Source organism: Coregonus clupeaformis, chromosome 18, assembly GCF_020615455.1.
Source record: "Coregonus clupeaformis isolate EN_2021a chromosome 18, ASM2061545v1, whole genome shotgun sequence".
In the NCBI taxonomy this organism is placed as follows: domain Eukaryota; kingdom Metazoa; phylum Chordata; class Actinopteri; order Salmoniformes; family Salmonidae; genus Coregonus; species Coregonus clupeaformis.
In genome coordinates this window covers 47,788,143-47,807,964 of record NC_059209.1, presented here as the reverse complement: position 1 = coordinate 47,807,964, position 19,822 = coordinate 47,788,143, and the positions used below count along the sequence as shown (strand labels likewise).

The 19,822-nt window shown below is 42.5% G+C and overlaps 2 protein-coding genes across 7 annotated transcripts in view; both read left to right on the top strand.

Annotated features, from left to right (window-relative positions):
- The window catches only part of LOC121530892 (PDZ and LIM domain protein 2), a 78,644-nt gene extending 75,560 nt beyond the window's left edge, over positions 1-3,084 (top strand). The window contains exons 8-10 of one of the 2 annotated variants that reach the window (XM_041836238.2): positions 621-766; positions 1,455-1,569; positions 1,839-3,084. In XM_041836238.2, coding sequence (XP_041692172.1) covers positions 621-766; positions 1,455-1,569; positions 1,839-2,037 — 460 coding nt within the window. In that variant the 3' untranslated portion in view covers positions 2,038-3,084. Of the gene's footprint in view, positions 1-617; positions 767-1,454; positions 1,570-1,838 lie in introns of both variants that reach the window. The other variant, XM_041836237.2, reaches the window with a different exon arrangement.
- An 8,184-nt stretch (positions 3,085-11,268) lies between these two features.
- The window catches only part of LOC121530891 (adhesion G protein-coupled receptor A2), a 59,975-nt gene continuing 51,421 nt past the window's right edge, over positions 11,269-19,822 (top strand). For 2 of the 5 annotated variants that reach the window (XM_041836236.2, XM_045226904.1), the window contains exon 1: positions 11,350-12,330. In XM_041836236.2, coding sequence (XP_041692170.1) covers positions 12,095-12,330 — 236 coding nt within the window. In that variant the 5' untranslated portion in view covers positions 11,350-12,094. The other 3 variants (XM_041836234.2, XM_041836235.2, XM_041836233.2) reach the window with 3 other exon arrangements.

Sequence of the window (19,822 nt, the reverse complement as noted above, 5' to 3'; positions counted from 1 at the left end):
CATCATAGCGCTTGATGGTTTTTGTGACTGCACTTGAAGAAACTTTCAAAGTTCTTGAAATGTTCCGTATTGACTGACCTTCATGTCTTGAAGTAATGATGGACTGTCGTTTCTCTTTGCTTATTTGAGCTGTTCTTGCCATAATATGGACTTGGTCTTTTACCAAATAGGGCTATCTTCTGTAAACCCCCCCTACCTTGTCACAACACAACTGATTGGCTCAAACGCATTAAACTTTTAAAAAGACACACCTGTTAATTGAAGGTGACTACCTCATGAAGCTGGTTGAGAGAATTCCAAGAGTGTGCAAAGCTGTCATCAAGACAAAGGGTAGCTATTTGAAGAATCTCAAATATAAAATATATTTTGATTTTTTGGTTACTACATGATTCCATATGTGTTATTTCATAGTTTTGATTTCTTCACTAGTATTCTACAATGTAAAAATAATGAAAAACCCTTGAATGAGTAGGTGTGTCCAAACTTTTGACTGGTAGTGTAGATAGGACTTAGATTGTACATGGCACGTACATAGATATGGATTGACTGAATAGTCTATTTATCGGAGTGGTTTCGTAATAGGTAATGGCTACATCCCCTCTCTTTCTCTCCCACAGCAGTTCCAGCTCTGACTTTGCCATGCAGAGGTTTGACCGGGATTCAGAGGTCTACAAGATGATCCAGGAGAACAAGGAGTCTCGCACGGCCCCTCGACAGTCCAACACCTTCCGCATGCTGCAGGAGGTTCTGGAGGCCGATGAGAAGGGTGAGTAGAGCCTCCCATAAACCCACTCCTCATCACTCAGTCTTTCTGTGTCACGCTACATTTCTGTTCACATCTAATAAACAGCTGTGTGGGATGGACTGGAGCCATAAGTGCTTTGCTTTCATCTCCGTCCCGTTTGAAACCTATTTGATGGGTCTACTGGATGTCAACTCTCAGAGGTGGATAGAGGTCATTCGTAGATAGTGGTCATTATGTCAAATTCAACAAAATTTGCCCCAATTTACTGAATTGTTTCATCAAACTTGTATTCTGTCTGGCTACAAAGACAGTTATTTGATATCGACAGATGCATCTGGCCATAACCTGGCCCAGAGCTTACTTAGAGCATTGTTTTCAATGGAGAGCAGTGTGAGTGTTGTTGTTTTTACTTTGCTTAGAGGACTGGCAAAGAAAACAAGCGGAGCTGGTAATAAGAGTTTTATGAAGCGATAACTACCAGCGTGTGGACACTGTTCACACCGGGTCATAAACTAGTGGTGTTCAGACAAGCACTGTCTGCTATGGGAGGACAGACCTGACACAGGGCAGTAAAGAAGAAGAAATGATGTGATAACCAGGCTGACAGAGAGACATAACTCTGCCTTGATTCCCTGCTGTGTGTGTGTGAATGGGAATCCATCTGCTATTGGCTCTGACTGACTGTGCTCTATTCTGTTGTTCTATGCAGAGGCAGCCGTGCGGTTCCCAGGGCTCTCCCCCAAACCCACCCCCCCAAAACCCACATCTCCCGGGGGCGGAGTCCCCAAGTACCACACCTGTGAGAAGTGTGGCACCAGCATTGTGTAAGAGCCCATAATGACACGTCACCTGTTGTGACATGTTCTCTCTGTCCACAGGAGTAACTTGAAGTGTCATTGCGTAACAGATTAATAAGCAGCTGCCAAATACAAGCCCTGACAATGATAACTTGCCCTAAGGTGCAGGATGTTCCTCATAAACACAGAGGAGCTGAATTAATAAACCTTCCTACAGTGTTTGTGTACATAATGTACAAAGATTAAAAGATTCTGAAATAATGTTTGTGTTTATGACTGTGCCCGTCTGTATGCAGTACACAGGTGGTGCGCATTATGGACGACCGCTTCCGCCACCCAGAGTGCTACACCTGTTCTACACCAGAGTGTGGTCTCAACCTGAAGATGCGAGGTCACTTCTGGGTGGGAGAGGAGATGTTCTGTGAGAAGCATGCCCACGAGAATTACCAGGGCCTTGGCACTGCCCCGCGTGCCACCATCTCGCCCCGCCACTGAGGCTCCGTGGCACCCAGCTTCCCTTCCCTAGGACCCTGAGGGCTGGCACCCCAACTCTACTGACTCACAGCAATAGACCATGGGCTGGGGAACGGGAGTGGGGGGGCCAACACTTCAGAGGTTGCGCCATTTCTATTGCATTTAACTATACTCTGCAGTTATAGCATTCAGTTACTTACCTTTCCTGTAATTGGATGAGGTTTGGATGGAACTTTTTATTTTCCATGGTCTTTTCCCAGGCCCTCCTGGTTTAGCCCTTTTATAGGTTTATTGTTAGCTCTAATGTACAGCTGTATCTTATTCAGACCACTGTACACCAACCTATTAGACAACAGGACTGGTTTCCTGCTGGTGTATGAATCAGATCAATGATGGAGCGCAACATTTAATCCTTTAAACCACATTGAATCTCCTGCTGACCCATTCGGAAGAATGGAAACCAACTCTTCATTTGAATTACATGGTATTTGAAAAACAGAAGACAAATTACAAAGGGTGAAATTTCATCTACGTCAAAGTTTGTACTGTAGTTGTGGTTGTGTGCATTTGTGTGTGTGATTCAACTTGAGCAAGAGTTCCGATAATTCCTTTTGAAGTGATGGTTTAATAAGTGCCTGAATTGCTGCCATTTCCCCCTGCTATTGGTATCACTATTGAAAGTTTTTAGTGGATTCAGCTCTCAGGCCAAACGCCTGTTTGGTTTCCTTTTGCAATTTAGTTGGAATTATGAAATACTTACTTACCTTCTCATTGCTTTTTGTTGAATAAGGGAATATAAAGATACAATATATATATATATATATATATATATAAATACAAATAATAATGTTTTGTGAATGTTTCTTTGATAGAACAATATACAGTACCATATCATAGGACGTCTAATGGCATGTGTGGGCACAGGGTTGCATGACTTGTATTTCTTTTTTAGTGTGAAGAGGTTTGCTGATGCTATTACTGTATATTCTGTTTCTTCACAGCAGCACCCAGAGAGCAACACTCTAATGTTATTTTTATGTCACAGTTAATAAAAACACATCAAATTAAGGTTGCTCTTTTTTTAAACATATACATACATACATACATACATACATACTGAATAAACAAACATTAAGAACACCTGCTCTTTCCATGACATAGACTGACCAGATGAATCCAGGTGAAAGCTAAGATCCCTTATTGATGTCACTTGTTAAATCCACTTCAATCAGAGTAGATGAAGGGGAGGAGACTGGTTAAAGAAGGATTTTGAAGCCTTGCGACAATTGATTCCGTATGTGTGCCATTCAAAGGATGAATGGGAAAGACAAAAGATTTAAGTGCCTTTGAACGGGGTATGGTAGTAGGTGCCAGGCGCATCGGTTTGAGTGTGTCAAGAACTGCAACACTGCTGGGTTTTTCACGAGTTGTCCACCACCCAAAGGACATCCAGCCAACTTGACACAACTGTGAAAAGCATTGGAGTCAACATGGACCAGCATCCCTATGGGACGCTTTTCACACCTTGTAGAGTCCATGCCCCGACGACTTGAGGCTGTTCTGAGAGTTGGGGGGTGTTCCTAATGTTTGGTATAGTGTGTGTGTGTGTATATATATATATATACACACAGTACCAGCCAAAAGTAGGACACACCTACTCATTCAAGGGTTTTTCTTTATTTCTATTTTTATTATTCTATAATAATTATTCTAGAATAATAGTGAAGACATCAAAACTATGGAATCATGTAATAACCAAAAAAAAATCTAAATATATTTGAGATTCTTCAAATAGCCACCCTTTGCCTTGATGACAGCTTTGCACACTCTTGGCATTCTCTCAACCAGCTTCATGAGGTAGTCACCTGGAAAGCATTTCAATTAAAAGGTGTGCCTTGTTAAAAGTTAATTTGTGGAATTTCTTTCCAACTTAATGCGTTTGAGCCAATCAGTTGTGTTGTGACAAGGTAGAGGGGGTATACAGAAGATAGTCCTATTTGGTAAAAGACCAAGTCCATATTATGGCAAGAACCACTCAAATAAGTGAAGAGAAACGACAGTCCATCATTACTTTAAGACATGGTCAGTCAATAAGGAACATTTCAAGAACTTTGAAAGTTTCTTCAAGCGCAGTCTCAAAAACCATCAAGCGCTATGATGAAACTGGCTCTCATGAGGACCACCATAGGAAAGGAAGACCCAGAGTTACCTCTGCTGCAGAGGATAAGTCATTAGAGTTACCAGCCTCAGAAATTGCAGCCCAAATGAATGCTTCACAGAGTTCAAGTAACAGACACATCTTAACATCAACTGTTCAGAGGAGACTGCGTGAATCAGGCCTTCATGGTCGAATTGCTGCAACGAAACCACTACTAAAGGACACCAATAAGAAGAAAAGACTTGCTTGGGCCAAGAAACACGAGCAATGGACATTGGACCGGTGGAAATCTGTCCTTTGGTCTGATGAGTCCAAATATGATAATTTTTTTCAACCGCCGTGTCTTTGTGAGACTCCGCATGTGTGGTTCCCACCGTGAAGCATGGAGGAGGTGTGATGGTGCTTTGCTGGTGACACTGTCTGTGATTTATTTAGAAATCAAGGCACACTTAACCAGCATGGCTACCACAGCATTCTGCAGCGATATGCCATCCCATCTGGTTTGCGCTTAGTGGGACTATCATTTGTTTTTCAACAGGACAATGACCGAAACACACCTCCAGGCTGTGTAAGGGCTATTTGACCAAGAAGGAGAGTGATGGAGTGCTGCATCAGATGACCTGGCCTCCACATTCCCCCGACCTCAACCCAATTGAGATGGTTTGGGATGAGCTGGACGCAGAATGAAGGAAAAGCAGCCAACAAGTGCTCAGCATATGTGGGAGCTCCTTCAAGACTGTTGGAAAAACATTCCAGGTGAAGCTGGTTGAGAGAATGCCAAGAGTGTGCAAAGCTGTCATCAAGGCAAAGGGTGGCTACTTTGAATAATCTAACATTTAAAATATATTTTGATTTGGTTAACACTTTTTGGGTTGCTACATGATTCCATTTGTGTTCTTTCATAGTGTTGATGTCTTCACTATTATTCTACAATGTAAAAATAAAGAAAAACCTTGAATGAGTAGGTGTGTGCAAACCTTTGACTGGTACTGTTATTGCAAGGGGAAAACTACATGCGTCTTGGCCTTTTGTACAGTTATCTATGCTACACACATTTGTATCAGCCAACAGCTTATGCTCTTGAAAAGTATGTAATGTTGGCTAAACCTTCCAGTTCCCTGGACAATAGACATCATGTGGCCCATCCTCCTCATCCTATAGATCAGGGGTACTCAACTCTTACCCTACGAGGGTTTTCTGTTCTACCTGATAATGAATTGCACACCTGGTGTCCCAGGTCTAAATCAGGCCCTGCTTAGAGGAAAAATGCAGTGGAACTGGCTTCGAGGTCCAGAGTTGAGTTTGAAGGCTATTGATCATCCTATAGATGGGGACATCTGACCTACTGGTGCCACCTCCATGTCTCTTTAACAGGGAATTAATCCTGGACAGGGTCAGGTTATGTTGTGCTATAACCTGGCTGTATTGGGAACAACATTCAGAAATTATATGAAGAGCTTGGAAGTAAGTCTTCTATTCTCTATAACTTGGTGAGGAGCTGAGATTTTTGCATGATGCTTTGTAAGAATAAATTGTATTTTGATGCACTTGAAAAAGTGTATTGAGTTGAATTGGTCATTTTGTGTTACCTGGATGCTAAAATGGATCTCAAGCTGGTAAGTAATATGTAAGGTATGTAGGCTAAAATATCCTTAGACCTTTTGCATGAACCATGTGGCCAAGTAACCATGATTATATATGACTCATGTGGCTGAACAGTGATGCAAATCTCATGGAAACACATATTACCTTTCCTCAAATAAAAAGGTGAATCTCAGTGAGTCAAATAAAATATCTGCTTTCATGATCCCACACATAAAATGACTGTGACTTGAGGGTAGTAAGCTTTAAAGCACTACTTTGGGCACGACTAGCACAGAGACCGCTCAGTCTGTCATTTATTCTTACGACTGTTTCTCACAGGTTCTGCTGTTTTATCTTTCTTCCAGAAGGGGGCCACATTGTCACACTTCAGTCTGCACTGTACTGAGGCTGTCCAAGTATCATCCATGGTATGTATCGTACTGGAGTTTACAACACAGTATCGTGATTCTGTGTAGTAGGAGTTATAAAACAAACACCTAAGTAAATCATTTTAAAAGAACAACTACTTCACAAAAGTGGATGCAATCCGTTACATTCAAATATTGTAAGCTACTGTATCATACTTTTTACTGATTTCCTCCCTGTGAGTTTGGCATGGATGTCAGCCCTCAGCAGCCTCAATGCTGACTCCACCACTAGATGTCATAGCTTCCTCAAGAAAGGAACATCAGACTTCATGATGATACAGTACAGGAGTAGTCTAGTAGTTTGTTGTTTAGTATTAATTATAGTGTAATGTTTTCCTCACTATTGGAGTTTTGCCTCCACTGATAGTAACGATAAGATGATTGGTACCTTATTTCCTTGAATATACGTTAACTAATACATTTGTTTCATTACATCTTTACAAACCTGTGATTGTATTCGCCTCTTTGAAGACGAAGGTGCTCATTGTATTGTTGTAACGTGAGATTGGGAAGAGGGAAGAGGGAAGAGGGAAGAGCCAGTGGAAATCATCACATTCCTCCTCCAACCTGACCTCACATCCACCCAATCTCTTTCAACACTGAATCTCACTTCTTCTCTCCTCAGATCAATAGCATCTCAGCTGGTCCCTCTACCTTTCCTTTCCTCCATTCCCCCTCTCACTATATTCAACCTGGAATGGAGTCCAGACGTGGAACAGAGAAAGAGAGAGATTGCTTGTATGGCTATATGAGCTAGGGAGAAAATATAGCGAGGGGAGAGGGGGTTATGCAGAGAGAATTTTGGAACAACATTAAAGTTAGTCTGGATGCCATTAAGTACAATTTGATGTAATGTGCAGTTTGGGATATGACATTTTAAATGGAAACTGTGCTCTCCAGATGAGAGAGATTTGGGGGCTGGGGAGTTGGAGGGGAGGGTGTTGTACTTGAAGCCTTATTTAATGGCTTGGATAAACAGCCCTCTGTTTCATCGCTGAGCAGGCGCCCTTCCACTCTTTCTGGTTTCCTTAAGCAATCATGCTGGCTCTCTGAGCCTGCTCCAGTGTACAGTATCGCATACAGGAATAACAAACCGGGGGTCTGAAGGGTGGGCTAGAGCACACTACACCATTGTATGACGGGACATGCTAGCATGACTTGAGGTGCCTGCGTTTTGGATATGTCTGTGAATACATGTCACCCCCAATTGCACCAAGACCCATTTCAAATACTCTTCTGGTTCACCTTTTCATATTTCAAAATGCACTCCAGATTTGAAACGATAAGGTTTCATTCCTCCACTATTTTTAAACAGAAATCTGTAGAGTGCAGCAATGTTGGGATTATTTCATAGACAAAGACAGACTTGTTGAAATGGAGGCCTGTAGGAACATTACAGTCAAATGTATTTTTTGGAGTGTTCAAAATTGTTTTAGAATACAAAACGTCTTACCAGGCTGTATCTAATTTTATTCTTTATTCTCAGGAAAAATAACATTTTACAGTAGGCGGAATTATAATGACATTGCCACAGAATTTTGATGTCAACACATCAGGATCAATAGGCATCACGGCACAGCTTGATAGTCAGCCTTGAAAGCAACAGGCAAAAATTTATTATCGACATTTAGCTGTACTTCTTAGCTGTACTTCTTAACTGTACTTCTTTCACCCGCATCAGAGTGATGCATCTGTCTTTAGATAGGCGATTACTATAGTTGTGCTTACACTGATTTGAATAATGAGCTAAAGCAGGCACTTTCATTAGTAATGGGCACAAGCGTTACTTGGAGTCGTAATGTTATGAAAACCGTGCAGTGAACTAAATCACAACTACTCACTGAAAGTAAAAGTGCTAATCTATTTCAATGACCAGTGGTGTAGTAAGTACTACTGCTTGTTCATTGCCTTTTTATTTATTTTTGGTTGTTTACAACATACAGTGGCCCATGGATAAGGCCCCACAATATTGCTTGCTATAGCATCAGGCAATTGGCAGTAGCAGTACAGTCATTAACATGTGAATATGTGAACAACAGTTTGCCATAAAAGCAAAGTTCGCTCAACATGTTATTTCAGTTGCAAAAATGCAGTCATGTTTAGACCTCTGAATCAAAATAGACAGTGACCCTGGCCCCTGCACTAAACAGGTCAGGGTCCTGGTGCAGCAGTGACCATACTGAGCTGACCTATCTAGAAAGGCTGATTTAAACTCCTCTGGCCCTGACCTCAGCTTCTAACATGATAGCTTCAGCATGGTTCTCTCATAACATTATGGCCTCACTACATTCTTCCTAAAGCTGGGAGAAGTTGATTTATGTGAATCTGATCTCATGATGGGTAAAAAGTTCAGTAAATCCTCTTGTGATGTTAGAAACATGTCCAAATCATCTGTCAACAAGAAACTCTCAAAGGTTCACTGACTTTCTTTGCTCTCACAACCCATGTGATCATTGAAGCCAATACCTTTTCCAGTCTTCTATAACCTGGTTGCATGCAAGATCTTTGGTGGATTGAAGTCAACAGCAAACTTGCAAATGGGTCCTAGTTCCCAAAGTGTGGTCAGTGGAAGATATGAATGGTCAACTTCTTCTAACTGCATGTGTTGAAATCCAGAAGCAAGGCAAATCCCTGGATGTTTGCCTATACAGTGTATACCCATGGGGCGGCGCACAATTGGCCCAGCGTCGTCCAGGGTAGGGGAGGGAATGGCCGGCAGGGATGTAGCTCAGTTGGTAGAGCATGGCGTTTGCAACGCCAGGGTTGTGGGTTCGATTCCCACGGGGGGCCAGTATGAAAAATAAAAAAATAATGTATGCACTCACTAACTGTAAGTCGCTCTGGATAAGAGCGTCTGCTAAATGACTAAAATGTAAAAAAAAATGTATACACTGTGTACAAAACATTAGGAACACCTTCCTAATATTGAATTGCACCCCCTTTTTTCCTCAGAACAGCCTCAATCAATTTTGTCATGGCATGGACTCTACAAGGTGTCGAAGGCTTTCCACAAGGATCCTGGCCCATATTGACTCCAATGCTTCCAACATTTGTGTGAAGTTGGCTGGATGTCCTTTGGGTAGTGGACCATTCTTGATACACATGGGAAACTGTTGAGCGTGAAAATCCCAGCAGAGTTGCAGTTCTTGACACACTCAAACCGGTGCGCCTGGCACCTACTACTATACCCTGTTCAAAGGCACTTAAATATTTTGTCTTGCCAATTCACCCTCTGAATGGCACACATACACTACCGGTCAAAAGTGTTAGAACACCTACTCATTCTAGGGTTTTTCTTAATTTTTACTATTTTCTACATTATAGTCCTGATGAAAAACAAATGATAGTCCCACTAAGCCCAAACCAGATGGGATGGCGTATCGCTACAGAATGCTGTGGTAGCCATGCTGGTTAAGTGTGCCTTGAATTCTAAATAAATCACTGACAGTGTCACCAGCAAAGCACCCCCACACCATCACACCTCCTGCTCCATGCTTCACGGTGGGAACCACACATGCGGAGATCATCCGTTCACCTACTCTGCGTCTCACAAAGACACGGCGGTTGGAACCAATAATCTCCAATTTGGACTCCAGACCAAAGGACAAATTTCCACCGGTCTAATGTCCATTGCTCGTGTTTCTTGGCCCAAGCATGTCTCTTCTTATTATTGGTGTCCTTTAGTAGTGATTTATTTGCAGCAATTCGACCATGAAGGCTTGATTCACACAGTCTCCTCTGAGCAGTTGATGTTGAGATGTGTCTGTTACTTGAACTCTGTGAAGCATTTATTTGGGCTGCAGTTTCTGAGGCTGGTAACCCTAATGAACTTATCCTCTGCAGCAGAGGTAACTCTGGGTCTTCCATTCCTGTGGCGGTCCTCATGAGAGCCAGTTTCATCATAGCGCTTGATGGTTTTTGCGACTGCAATTGAAGAAACTTTAAAAGTTATTGAAATGTTCCGTATTGACTGACCTTCATGTCTTAAAGTAATGATGGGCTGTTATTTGAGCTGTTCTTGCCATAATATGGACTTGGTCTTTTACCAAATAGGGCTATCTTCTGTAAATCCCCCCTACCTTGTCACAACACAACTGATTGGCTCAAACGCATTAACTTTTAAAAAGACACACCTGTTAATTGAAATGCATTCCAGGTGACTACCTCATGAAGCTGGTTGAGAGAATGCCAAGAGTGCACAAAGCTGTCATCAAGGCAAAGGGTGGCTATTTGAAGAATCTCAAATATAAAATATATTTTGATTTGTTTAACACTATTTTGGTAACTACATGATTCCATATGTGTTATTTCACAGTTATGATGTCTTCACTATTATTCTACAATGTAGAAAATAGTACAAATAAAGAAAAACCTTTGAATGAGTAGGCGTTCTAAAACCTTTGACTGGTAGTGTACACAATCCGTCTCAAGGCTTAATCATCTTTCTTTAACCTGTCTCCTCACCTTCATCTACATTGATTTAAGTGGATTTAACAAGTGACATCAATAAAGGATCATAGCTTTCACCTGGATTCACCTGGTCAGTCTATGTCAGGTGTTTCTAATATTTTGTACACTCAGTGTAGATATGAGCTCTACTGGCAAGAATATGCCAGCAACCGGGGATCATGCACAATCAAATGCATTTTTATCAAAGAGCCACTTGTAAGTTTAGGGTCATTTGCAAGTTTCTGTTATCGATTCATCCTCTGATGATCTTGATAGACATACCAATACTGTACATGTAAAGACAAAATACTGCATTTATGCTTTACTTTAGAGTAAGCTACACTGCAGGTTATCAATGAACTATTTGACTTAGCCTAAAAGTGATGTGTGAATACTGTATTAATTCAAATGAAAATATAAATTGCCATTGTTTATTTATATAACAAAGGCTTGTCTATGACTATTGATATCATATTGATGTTTCAGTTATCATTTAACTCTTAGGACCTTATTTCTTTACAAATGGCAATTTTTGGCACATGAAAATGTTATTCAATTGCAGATCCACTTTCAGACAGACAGCTGGCTGGCTGCCTGTGATTCAAAAAATTGATAGCAACCTAGTGCAACCGCCAAAGTGTAATCTGCACTAGGACCCCGAGGATCAGCTCATAGCCGGCGACGGAATGTCCGCACTTGGTGTAGTAAGTACATTTGAGTGTGACAGTGGCTAGCAAAACCGCTAGATTTCGGGAATTACCAAGAAGCAGACCAGGACGCGCTTTATCGTGTTCCAAATTAACTCATTTACTTTCAGATAAAGTTTAATTTAAATTGACACCTGGAGAACTTAAATCTTGAAGAGAACTTAAATCTTGAAGATCCGGAATGGCAAACTTGTTGAATGCCATGAGAACATCGTGCCAAACGTATTTCTCAATGTATTAATTCAACTAAAACTATGGAGGGCAGCAGATTTTATTCAATTGTGTTTAGGATTTGATCAAAACCACTGGAATAACGGAGTTTGGATATAGCCTAGGTTTGGACATATAAAGGTAGGCTAATCAAATTCTAATCCAACACAGCGTTGAAGTAGTGCGTCAGGGAGATACAAATTGACGGACAATTGGACAAATACGTAATCTTCATCTCGAACCTTCAACTTTCAAGTAGAGTTTTAGTTCAGGACGCCTCGAATACAGTGAGTTTTACCGTGAAGCCACATCTGCAGTAAATTGTCACGACATAACGGGAAGCTAGAATATTGGGAGTGCCAAATACTGGGAATGCCTTATTACCAGTAAGTTTCGAGCATCTTTTAATAGGAACTAAACGGAAATTTAGCAACTTGTCACACATTTGTAAAAAATTTGTTCTTCCTGTCATCGCCCCAGGAACCTTCGTTGTGGAGAAATGGGATGACAGGGGGGCAGCTGAGGTGAGACTGATAAGGACAATGGTTGTGCCCGGCGTTGGCATCCCGCTCCTGGGGCGTCTGTTACTGATGCTGGTCCTGCTGTCTGCCTCTGGGTCGAGGCTCACTCAAGCTTGCTCTGGGCTCATCACTAGCGGCTGCAGCTGTACAGATGAACGCTCCAAAGCCCACGCCACTCGAAAAAGAGTCAGCTGCGGTAGCAAAGAACTTTCTGAAACTCCAGATCCCGGCCTGCTCCCGAACCGGACTGTTATTTTGTAAGTCATAATTATTATTTTTTACCGATTAAAATACAGTAGGCCAGCGGGCAATACAAATGTAGTTGATCAAAACTGTGACCGAGGAGATAGGGCATGGGCCTCATGAGTGTCCAAACACTCTAGACAGATCATGATGAAGATATCAAACAATGTTGATAGGCCTACATGTTCATCACTGAGAAACTATGTTGGTCTTTATTAGATCCCAGAACTGAGTAAGAGAAAAACACATCAATGGAGGAAATAATTCTAGAGGATGACAGAAGGGCAAAGTGCAAATATGTAAATTATTTATGGGAAAATCTCTACCTTGGAGGTGGGGGATAATTTAAATAGTGGCACATGGTGTCCAATACATCTTAACAGTTGAGTATAGGAGGCAGGTAGCCTAGCGGTTAAGAGCGTTGTGCCAGTAACTGAAAGGTTGCTGGTTCGAATCCCTGAGGCGAGTAGGTGAAAAAACCCAGTTGATGTGCCTTTGAGCAAGGCACTTAACCCTAATTCCTCCTGTAAATTGCTCTGGATAAGAACGTCTGCTAAATGACTAACATTTAAATATACACATGGAGAACATACATTATACCCTTCACATGCTATGGAAGTATCCACTGTTAGTAGTAGCTGGACCCTTGACTTGAACACTTTATGTGTTGCATATGCTGATAAACCCTCCAAAATTGACCTTGTAGCCTTAGTTCTAATGGTATTTAATGACTGGTTGAGGTAATGAACACCAGAAGTTTATACACTGGCATAGTAACAGACTACTACGTGAGCTGAAAGCTCAAGCCCAGAGTCAGTTGTGTCCTTGAAAAGCACAGTGCAGGGAGTCTGGACTGGTGTCGATCCTGACGGCAGACTTTGTGAAGTAAAGCCGTCATCTGGCCCTGCCCCTTTGACACAACTCTGTCGCTTTAAATCTGCTTCTGATCCAAGGAAACACACTGGGTTTCAGTGCCCCTCCTCGCTCCCCACACCCACCCCACAATCCAGCTGACTTGGCCTTGCTAAACTAGGATAAACAGAAACACATTTCTATTCTTTTTATCCTCCCTCTCTGTGCTTTAATGGCAGCTTGACTCCTACCTTTAATACCATAACATTCCAGCAATCTCAGGCATCCGCCTCACTTCTCTTCAGGAAGGAAGGCTGACCGACTGACCGACTGCTGTCCAGCCAATGATGAGACCTAGCACAGTTGTCTGACATTTCCAACATCCTGTAGCACTGTTAGTCTGAAAGACTATTCATGTGTGGCTGACAATCTGAATTCTTATGATTGATGTGTTTATTCACCAATAAGTCAAGGGAAATGTAGTCATGGCTTACACTACCTCCACTCCATTCCAGAGGAGAATGCCTCTTAATATGAGGTAAAGAGATTGTAGTTGCTGTAAGATAAGATACACCTACACATTCTTCTGAGCTATATATGCACATGTGAAGCTGCTACCAAAAACCCCAGCCCTTCACAGAACACTCAATGGTTCAATCAGTTTTGGCCACTTCACAAGGTACCCTGCTCCTCCACAATCCCACAATGCTCCTCCTCTCTGACCCAGTGGGAGCAGCACTCGCCTGCACATGGGCGCAGTAAAACCCCAAACTGGCCCATCGGTACATTGCAAAGGAGGCACAGTCAGAGGATTTATGCCTGAGGGAGCCCAAGGCGGCCCACCGTCCATTTATAGGGCCTTGTGTTTCTGCTTAATAAAGGCAGCATAAACATCTGGGGAACACATTTCTCAGAACCAGAGGAGAGGAAAGAATAACAAAAATAGCCTGGGTGGCAGCAGTGGAGGTGATTGAAGATAATCTCACATCCCTGCACCTACCGTACTTTTTTCACTTTATTTGTTTTCCTACACATGTTTAGCATACTGTGACACTTTTATGAGGCTGTGTACTAGGAGTAAACAATTCCGTCCCAAACCCCTGTGAAAAACTGTCAAAGGCCATCCTTACCATTTCTGTACTGAAATACGATGTGACTGGTAAGGTAATTTGCCAGAGAGCTTTCAATGAATTGCTCCGTACGCTCATACTCTCATCGTCGCTCATGACATTAGCTCCAGATGTGGAATGTGAGAAGTTGTGTTGTTATTCCTGACATTCCGAAGTCTGTACAAACTGTATCCCAGGTACAGTAGGGGGGCTCAACTTTAGCTCAGCCTGCTCCGCATCATTCCCCCCCCAGATCTGGTGCCCTGTCACCCAGTCCCACTGCCCCTCTACTGGGTCAGGTTAGATGAATGTCCTCCTCCATGGCTCCATGCAGCCAGTGGTGGACAGGGCTATGGGTCTGGGGGACACCAGGCCTGGCCCAGGGCTTCCAGGGCTGGCTGCTACGCGAAATACACAACAGCTGGCCCCCATGAACATTCCAGCTGAGGCCCCTCAGCCCATGGGAAATCCCAACAGAGGTTTGTTTATTAAAAGTATTAGTTGGATGTTTGTTGTTCCTGTGGACCATAAAGGAACAAACCGTTAGCCTAACACTGTCACCTCCTCCTTTGACTCATCACACGTTGTGGGCTTTGGATTGGTTTAATAATGTGTAGGCAATTGAGATCAGTTTGATTAAAGTATGTCAGATAGCGTTGGATATCCTCCATTATGTTAAAAGATTTTAGATGGCTGCACTTTGGTAAATGTTTCATTGACTTTCAACTTGTCAGCGGTGCAGGGTTACACAATTCTATTCAAAGGCTTTCTCCATGAGTTAGTCATCTTTCCCCCTTTTCCCTCATCTATCTATCTCTCCGTCCCTCCACACCCCTCTATCATGAGTTCATCCACACGCAGTAACTCTCAACCTAAATATTTAGCCGTCTTGGTAGGAAACTGCCATGTCTAAAGTCCTTCCAGATGTGGGCCTGCGCAGAGCTGTGTTTAGGGCTAATTACGCATGGCTGATAGCAGGGAGAGAGAGAGGGAGAGGGAAAGGGAGAGGGAAAGGGAGAGAAGAGGTAGAGCAGAGGAGAGAGAGAGAAGAGGTAGGACAAAGGGAGAGGGAGAAAATAGACAGAGGCAGAAGAGAGGGAAAGGGAGAAGAGAGGGAGAGGCTGAGTCTACAGGCTTGGCAGGCTGTTCAGAGGGATGTGGCCCAGGAGGCTGACTGCTGCCCAGTCTCTTCCTCCCTCTCTGCCTACCAGACACTGTGGGAAGAGCCAGGGAAGAGATTGAATCTATAGGATAGTTTCGATACAGTAGCATTTCAAAAAAGGTACTTTGATGTTAACCACACTCCCCTACACTGTAATAATCTTTTAATTATGGTATTTTTATTTTGCCAAATATTAGGACTAAATGTTGAATACTTTTTTCGTGTGTCTATGTGCATGTGTGTGTCTGTGTGAGTGTGTGTGTACATGCATGTGTGTGTTAGTATTGTTATCTAGTTTAGTGCTTTGTGAAGGATACAGAGACACTGAGGTTACACATCCCATTTCCTTTAGCAAGGTCTGGAGAACCATGGAGCCTCTGTCTCTAATGGTTAACAACACTGTAGCACTGAGGTGGTGAAAACAAATGTGTGCTGTCTATAAGTCTGGGTGGTTATAATTGATGCTTTTATAAAAGTAAAAACCTCTCCCCTCCTTTGCCATTTGTTTTCACTGTTGCCTGTTACTGATGACCTTGGTCCAGCAATTGCCAACTCAAAGGAGTGGGCGCAGATGCGAGGGGTGGCAGGCTGGGCGGCACCAGTGCCTGTCCTTGGCCGTCAGCAGACACTGAGAGGAATGTGGAGCAGCAGGACAACCCCTCAGACAGCTGCAGTGTGGCTGCTCTCTGCCTGCGTGGACGCAGAAGGGCCTGGGTCCTGTCCATGCACCACTGTCAATATGGATTCTTATGGGAGTGTTAGAGTGTCTCCCATCCATCCATCAGACAAAAGCTCTGTGGCCTCATCAGCAAAAATCCCTAGCACAGTTAGGGAAACGGACAGGTGACCAGTAGGTAGATCTTGGATGGCATACTCAACCAATCGTCTTGATGGATCACTGAGAACTCAGATGTATCAATAAATAAATACTGTATGATAAACCATCTAGACATAAGAGTTTTGTTTCATTCATCTGGCTACTAAGCAGAGATCTTTAACAGTAGGCCTATATACAATGGGGGAAAAAAGTATTTAGTCAGCCACCAATTGTGCAAGTTCTCCCACTTAAAAAGATGAGAGAGGCCTGTAATTTGTTCATAGGTACACGTCAACTATGACAGACAAAATGAGAAAAAGAAATCCAGAAAATCACATTGTAGAATTTTTAATGAATTTATTTGCAAATTATGGTGGAAAATAAGTATTTGGTCAATAACAAAAGTTTCTCAATACTTTGTTATATACCCCTTGTTGGCAATGACACAGGTCAAACGTTTTCTGTAAGTCTTCACAAGGTTTTCACACACTGTTGCTGGTATTTTGGCCCATTCCTCCATGCAGATCTCCTCTAGAGCAGTGATGTTTTGGGGCTGTCGCTGGGCAACACAGACTTTCAACTCCCTCCAAAGATTTTCTATGGGGTTGAGATCTGGAGACTGGCTAGGCCACTCCAGGACCTTGAAATGCTTCTTACGATGCCACTCCTTCGTTGCCCGGGCGGTGTGTTTGGGATCATTGTCATGCTGAAAGACCCAGCCACGTTTAATCTTCAATGCCCTTGCTGATGGAAGGAAGTTTTCACTCAAAATCTCACAATACATGGCCCCATTCATTCTTTCCTTTACACGGATCAGTCGTCCTGGTCCCTTTGCAGAAAAACAGCCCCAAAGCATGATGTTTCCACCCCCATGCTTCACAGTAGGTATGGTGTTCTTTGGATGCAACTCAGCATTATTTGTCCTCCAAACACGACGAGTTGAGTTTTTACCAAAAAGTTATATTTTGGTTTCATCTGACCATATGACATTCTCCCAATCCTCTTCTGGATCATCCAAATGCACTCTAGCAAACTTCAGACGGGCCTGGACATGTACTGGCTTAAGCAGGGGGACACGACTGGCACTGCAGGATTTGAGTCCCTGGCGGCGTAGTGTGTTACTGATGGTAGGCTTTGTTACTTTGGTCCCAGTTCTCTGCAGGTCATTCACTAGGTCCCCCGTGTGGTTCTGGGATTTTTGCTCACCGTTCTTGTGATCATTTTGACCCCACGGGGGTGAGATCTTGCGTGGAGCCCCAGATCGAGGGAGATTATCAGTGGTCTTGTAGGTCTTCCATTTCCTAATAATTGCTCCCACAGTTGATTTCTTCAAACCAAGCTGCTTACCTATTGCAGATTCAGTCTTCCCAGCCTGGTGCAGGTCTACAATTTTGTTTCTGGTGTCCTTTGACAGCTCTTTGGTCTTGGCCATAGTGGAGTTTGGAGTGTGACTGTTTGAGGTTGTGGACAGGTGTCTTTTATACTGATAACAAGTTCAAACAGGTGCCATTAATACAGGTAATGAGTGGAGGACAGAGGAGCCTCTTAAAGAAGAAGTTACAGGTCTGTGAGAGCCAGAAATCTTGCTTGTTTGTAGGTGACCAAATACTTATTTTCCACCATAATTTGCAAATAAATTCATTAAAAATCCTACAATGTGATTTTCTGGATTTTTTCCCCTCATTTTGTCTGTCATAGTTGACGTGTACCTATGATGAAAATTACAGGCCTCTCTAATCTTTTTAAGTGGGAGAACTTGCACAATTGGTGGCTGACTAAATACTTTTTTCCCCCACTGTATAGCAATACAATATGCCTGTCTTTTATAGTTTATAGCCAGCCATCTTTTCCTCTCCCACATTGGGAGCGTGGGAGTGGGGTGGGCCGTGTGTGGTTATCAAAAGGGCTAACAGATGTGCCATTGGTTTGTGTTGGGTCTGTGAGTCAGTATGTGTTGAGATGGGAGTATGTCGATGAAACGTCCCAACAGCCATCTTATCAGCAGTGAGAATTCCAATAGTTTGGAGTTGTGGAGCGCTCGGAGCACACAGGCATTCATGCTGGGAGAGGGTTTATTTATGTGGGGAAAGGTGTTGAGAGGGGGAGTGGGCTCTCTTCCGTTCGCAGATGTTAGGTGGGGCACTGGTCAGCAATGAATAAAAAAACAAAACAAAGGCTTGACACTGGATACCCAGGGCACTATGAACAGCCTCAGCACCTGTCAATGCCACACATACCCAGGACTCCCTGCTTGGCTGGGAGGTCAAGGTAAAAGTCACAGTTCAGGGGTCCAATTTTGGTTTTAGAAGTGGGGAGGAGATAAGCTGGCAGGGGGTCCTCCCTCAGAATTTTTTGCGGCATCTAAAGCTCATTTCCTGCATTTCTACTAGGGCTGTTCACGACTAAAACAAATCTTGGTCCACCAAGAGTAGTCTTTTCTTTCGACCAATCGATTGGTCTAAATTTTAAAACATGTATTTTTCCATATATAGACACACCCTATGTGTTTTAAATCAACTATATTTACTGAACTTGTCTGATGATTTAAGCACCCTGTTTGATTAAATAATGAAGACACACAAATGACTCAAGATGGAGCCTGAGATCAAGATAGCCTAACCAGAAGAAAAAAACCTGTTCCTGACCCTCCTTCTCCCGCTGCTGCTGGCTTTCGCAGATTCTGCCGTTATGCTCCTGAAGTTGCCGGTAATAGGCTACACCAGCGGTCGGACACCTTTTCCATTTGGAGTGCCAATTTATCTTACCATTTCTACCCTTACAAAAATTTACCATGGTACTACTATGATACTTTCACTTATACCATGGTATAGTCTGAATCATGGAAATGTACCATGGTTTTAGCTTTGAAGTATGATGGTACTACCATGGTACTGCCATTGTACCTAAATATTACCATGGTATTGCATTATTTATTCCATGGTATAAATCTGAATCATGGAAATGTACCATGGTTTTAGCTTTGAAGTATGATGGTACTGCCATGCACCTAAATAATACCATGGTATTCCATAATTTATACCATGGTAGATGTGGATCATGGAAATATCATGGTTTTAACCTGCATTATACATTCTACCATGGTAACGCACAATTATGATAAATGGTACCAATAATTATCATATGGTACCATCTTTATTAATTGTGTGTTACCATAACACAATGGCAGTATAATGCATTAAATAAATAAACCCCCCAAGGTCAAAAGAGGTTGGTTGGTATTATATTGATTAATTTATATACCAGTATGGGCAAGTTTCTGAAAAAGTCAGAGGCAGGCTACTATTGTTGGTCCTAGTTTGTCTGTAACATCAAAGAAAAATTTAAATAGTTGCTGTGAAAATGGGTAATACTTTCTGTATTAATTGAACTGTTGTTATGCTCATGTTTGGGTTGCCTGTGTTGCCAACCTGAAATGTGGGAGAATGTAAAATGGTAGCCTAATCTTTGTCATTTAGAATATTTAGAATATTTATAGTCAAGGGGTGTTGTGCTTGTTTTGGCCCGCAGAGGAAGCCATTTGCTTTAGTGGTTGCGTCACTCGCTCT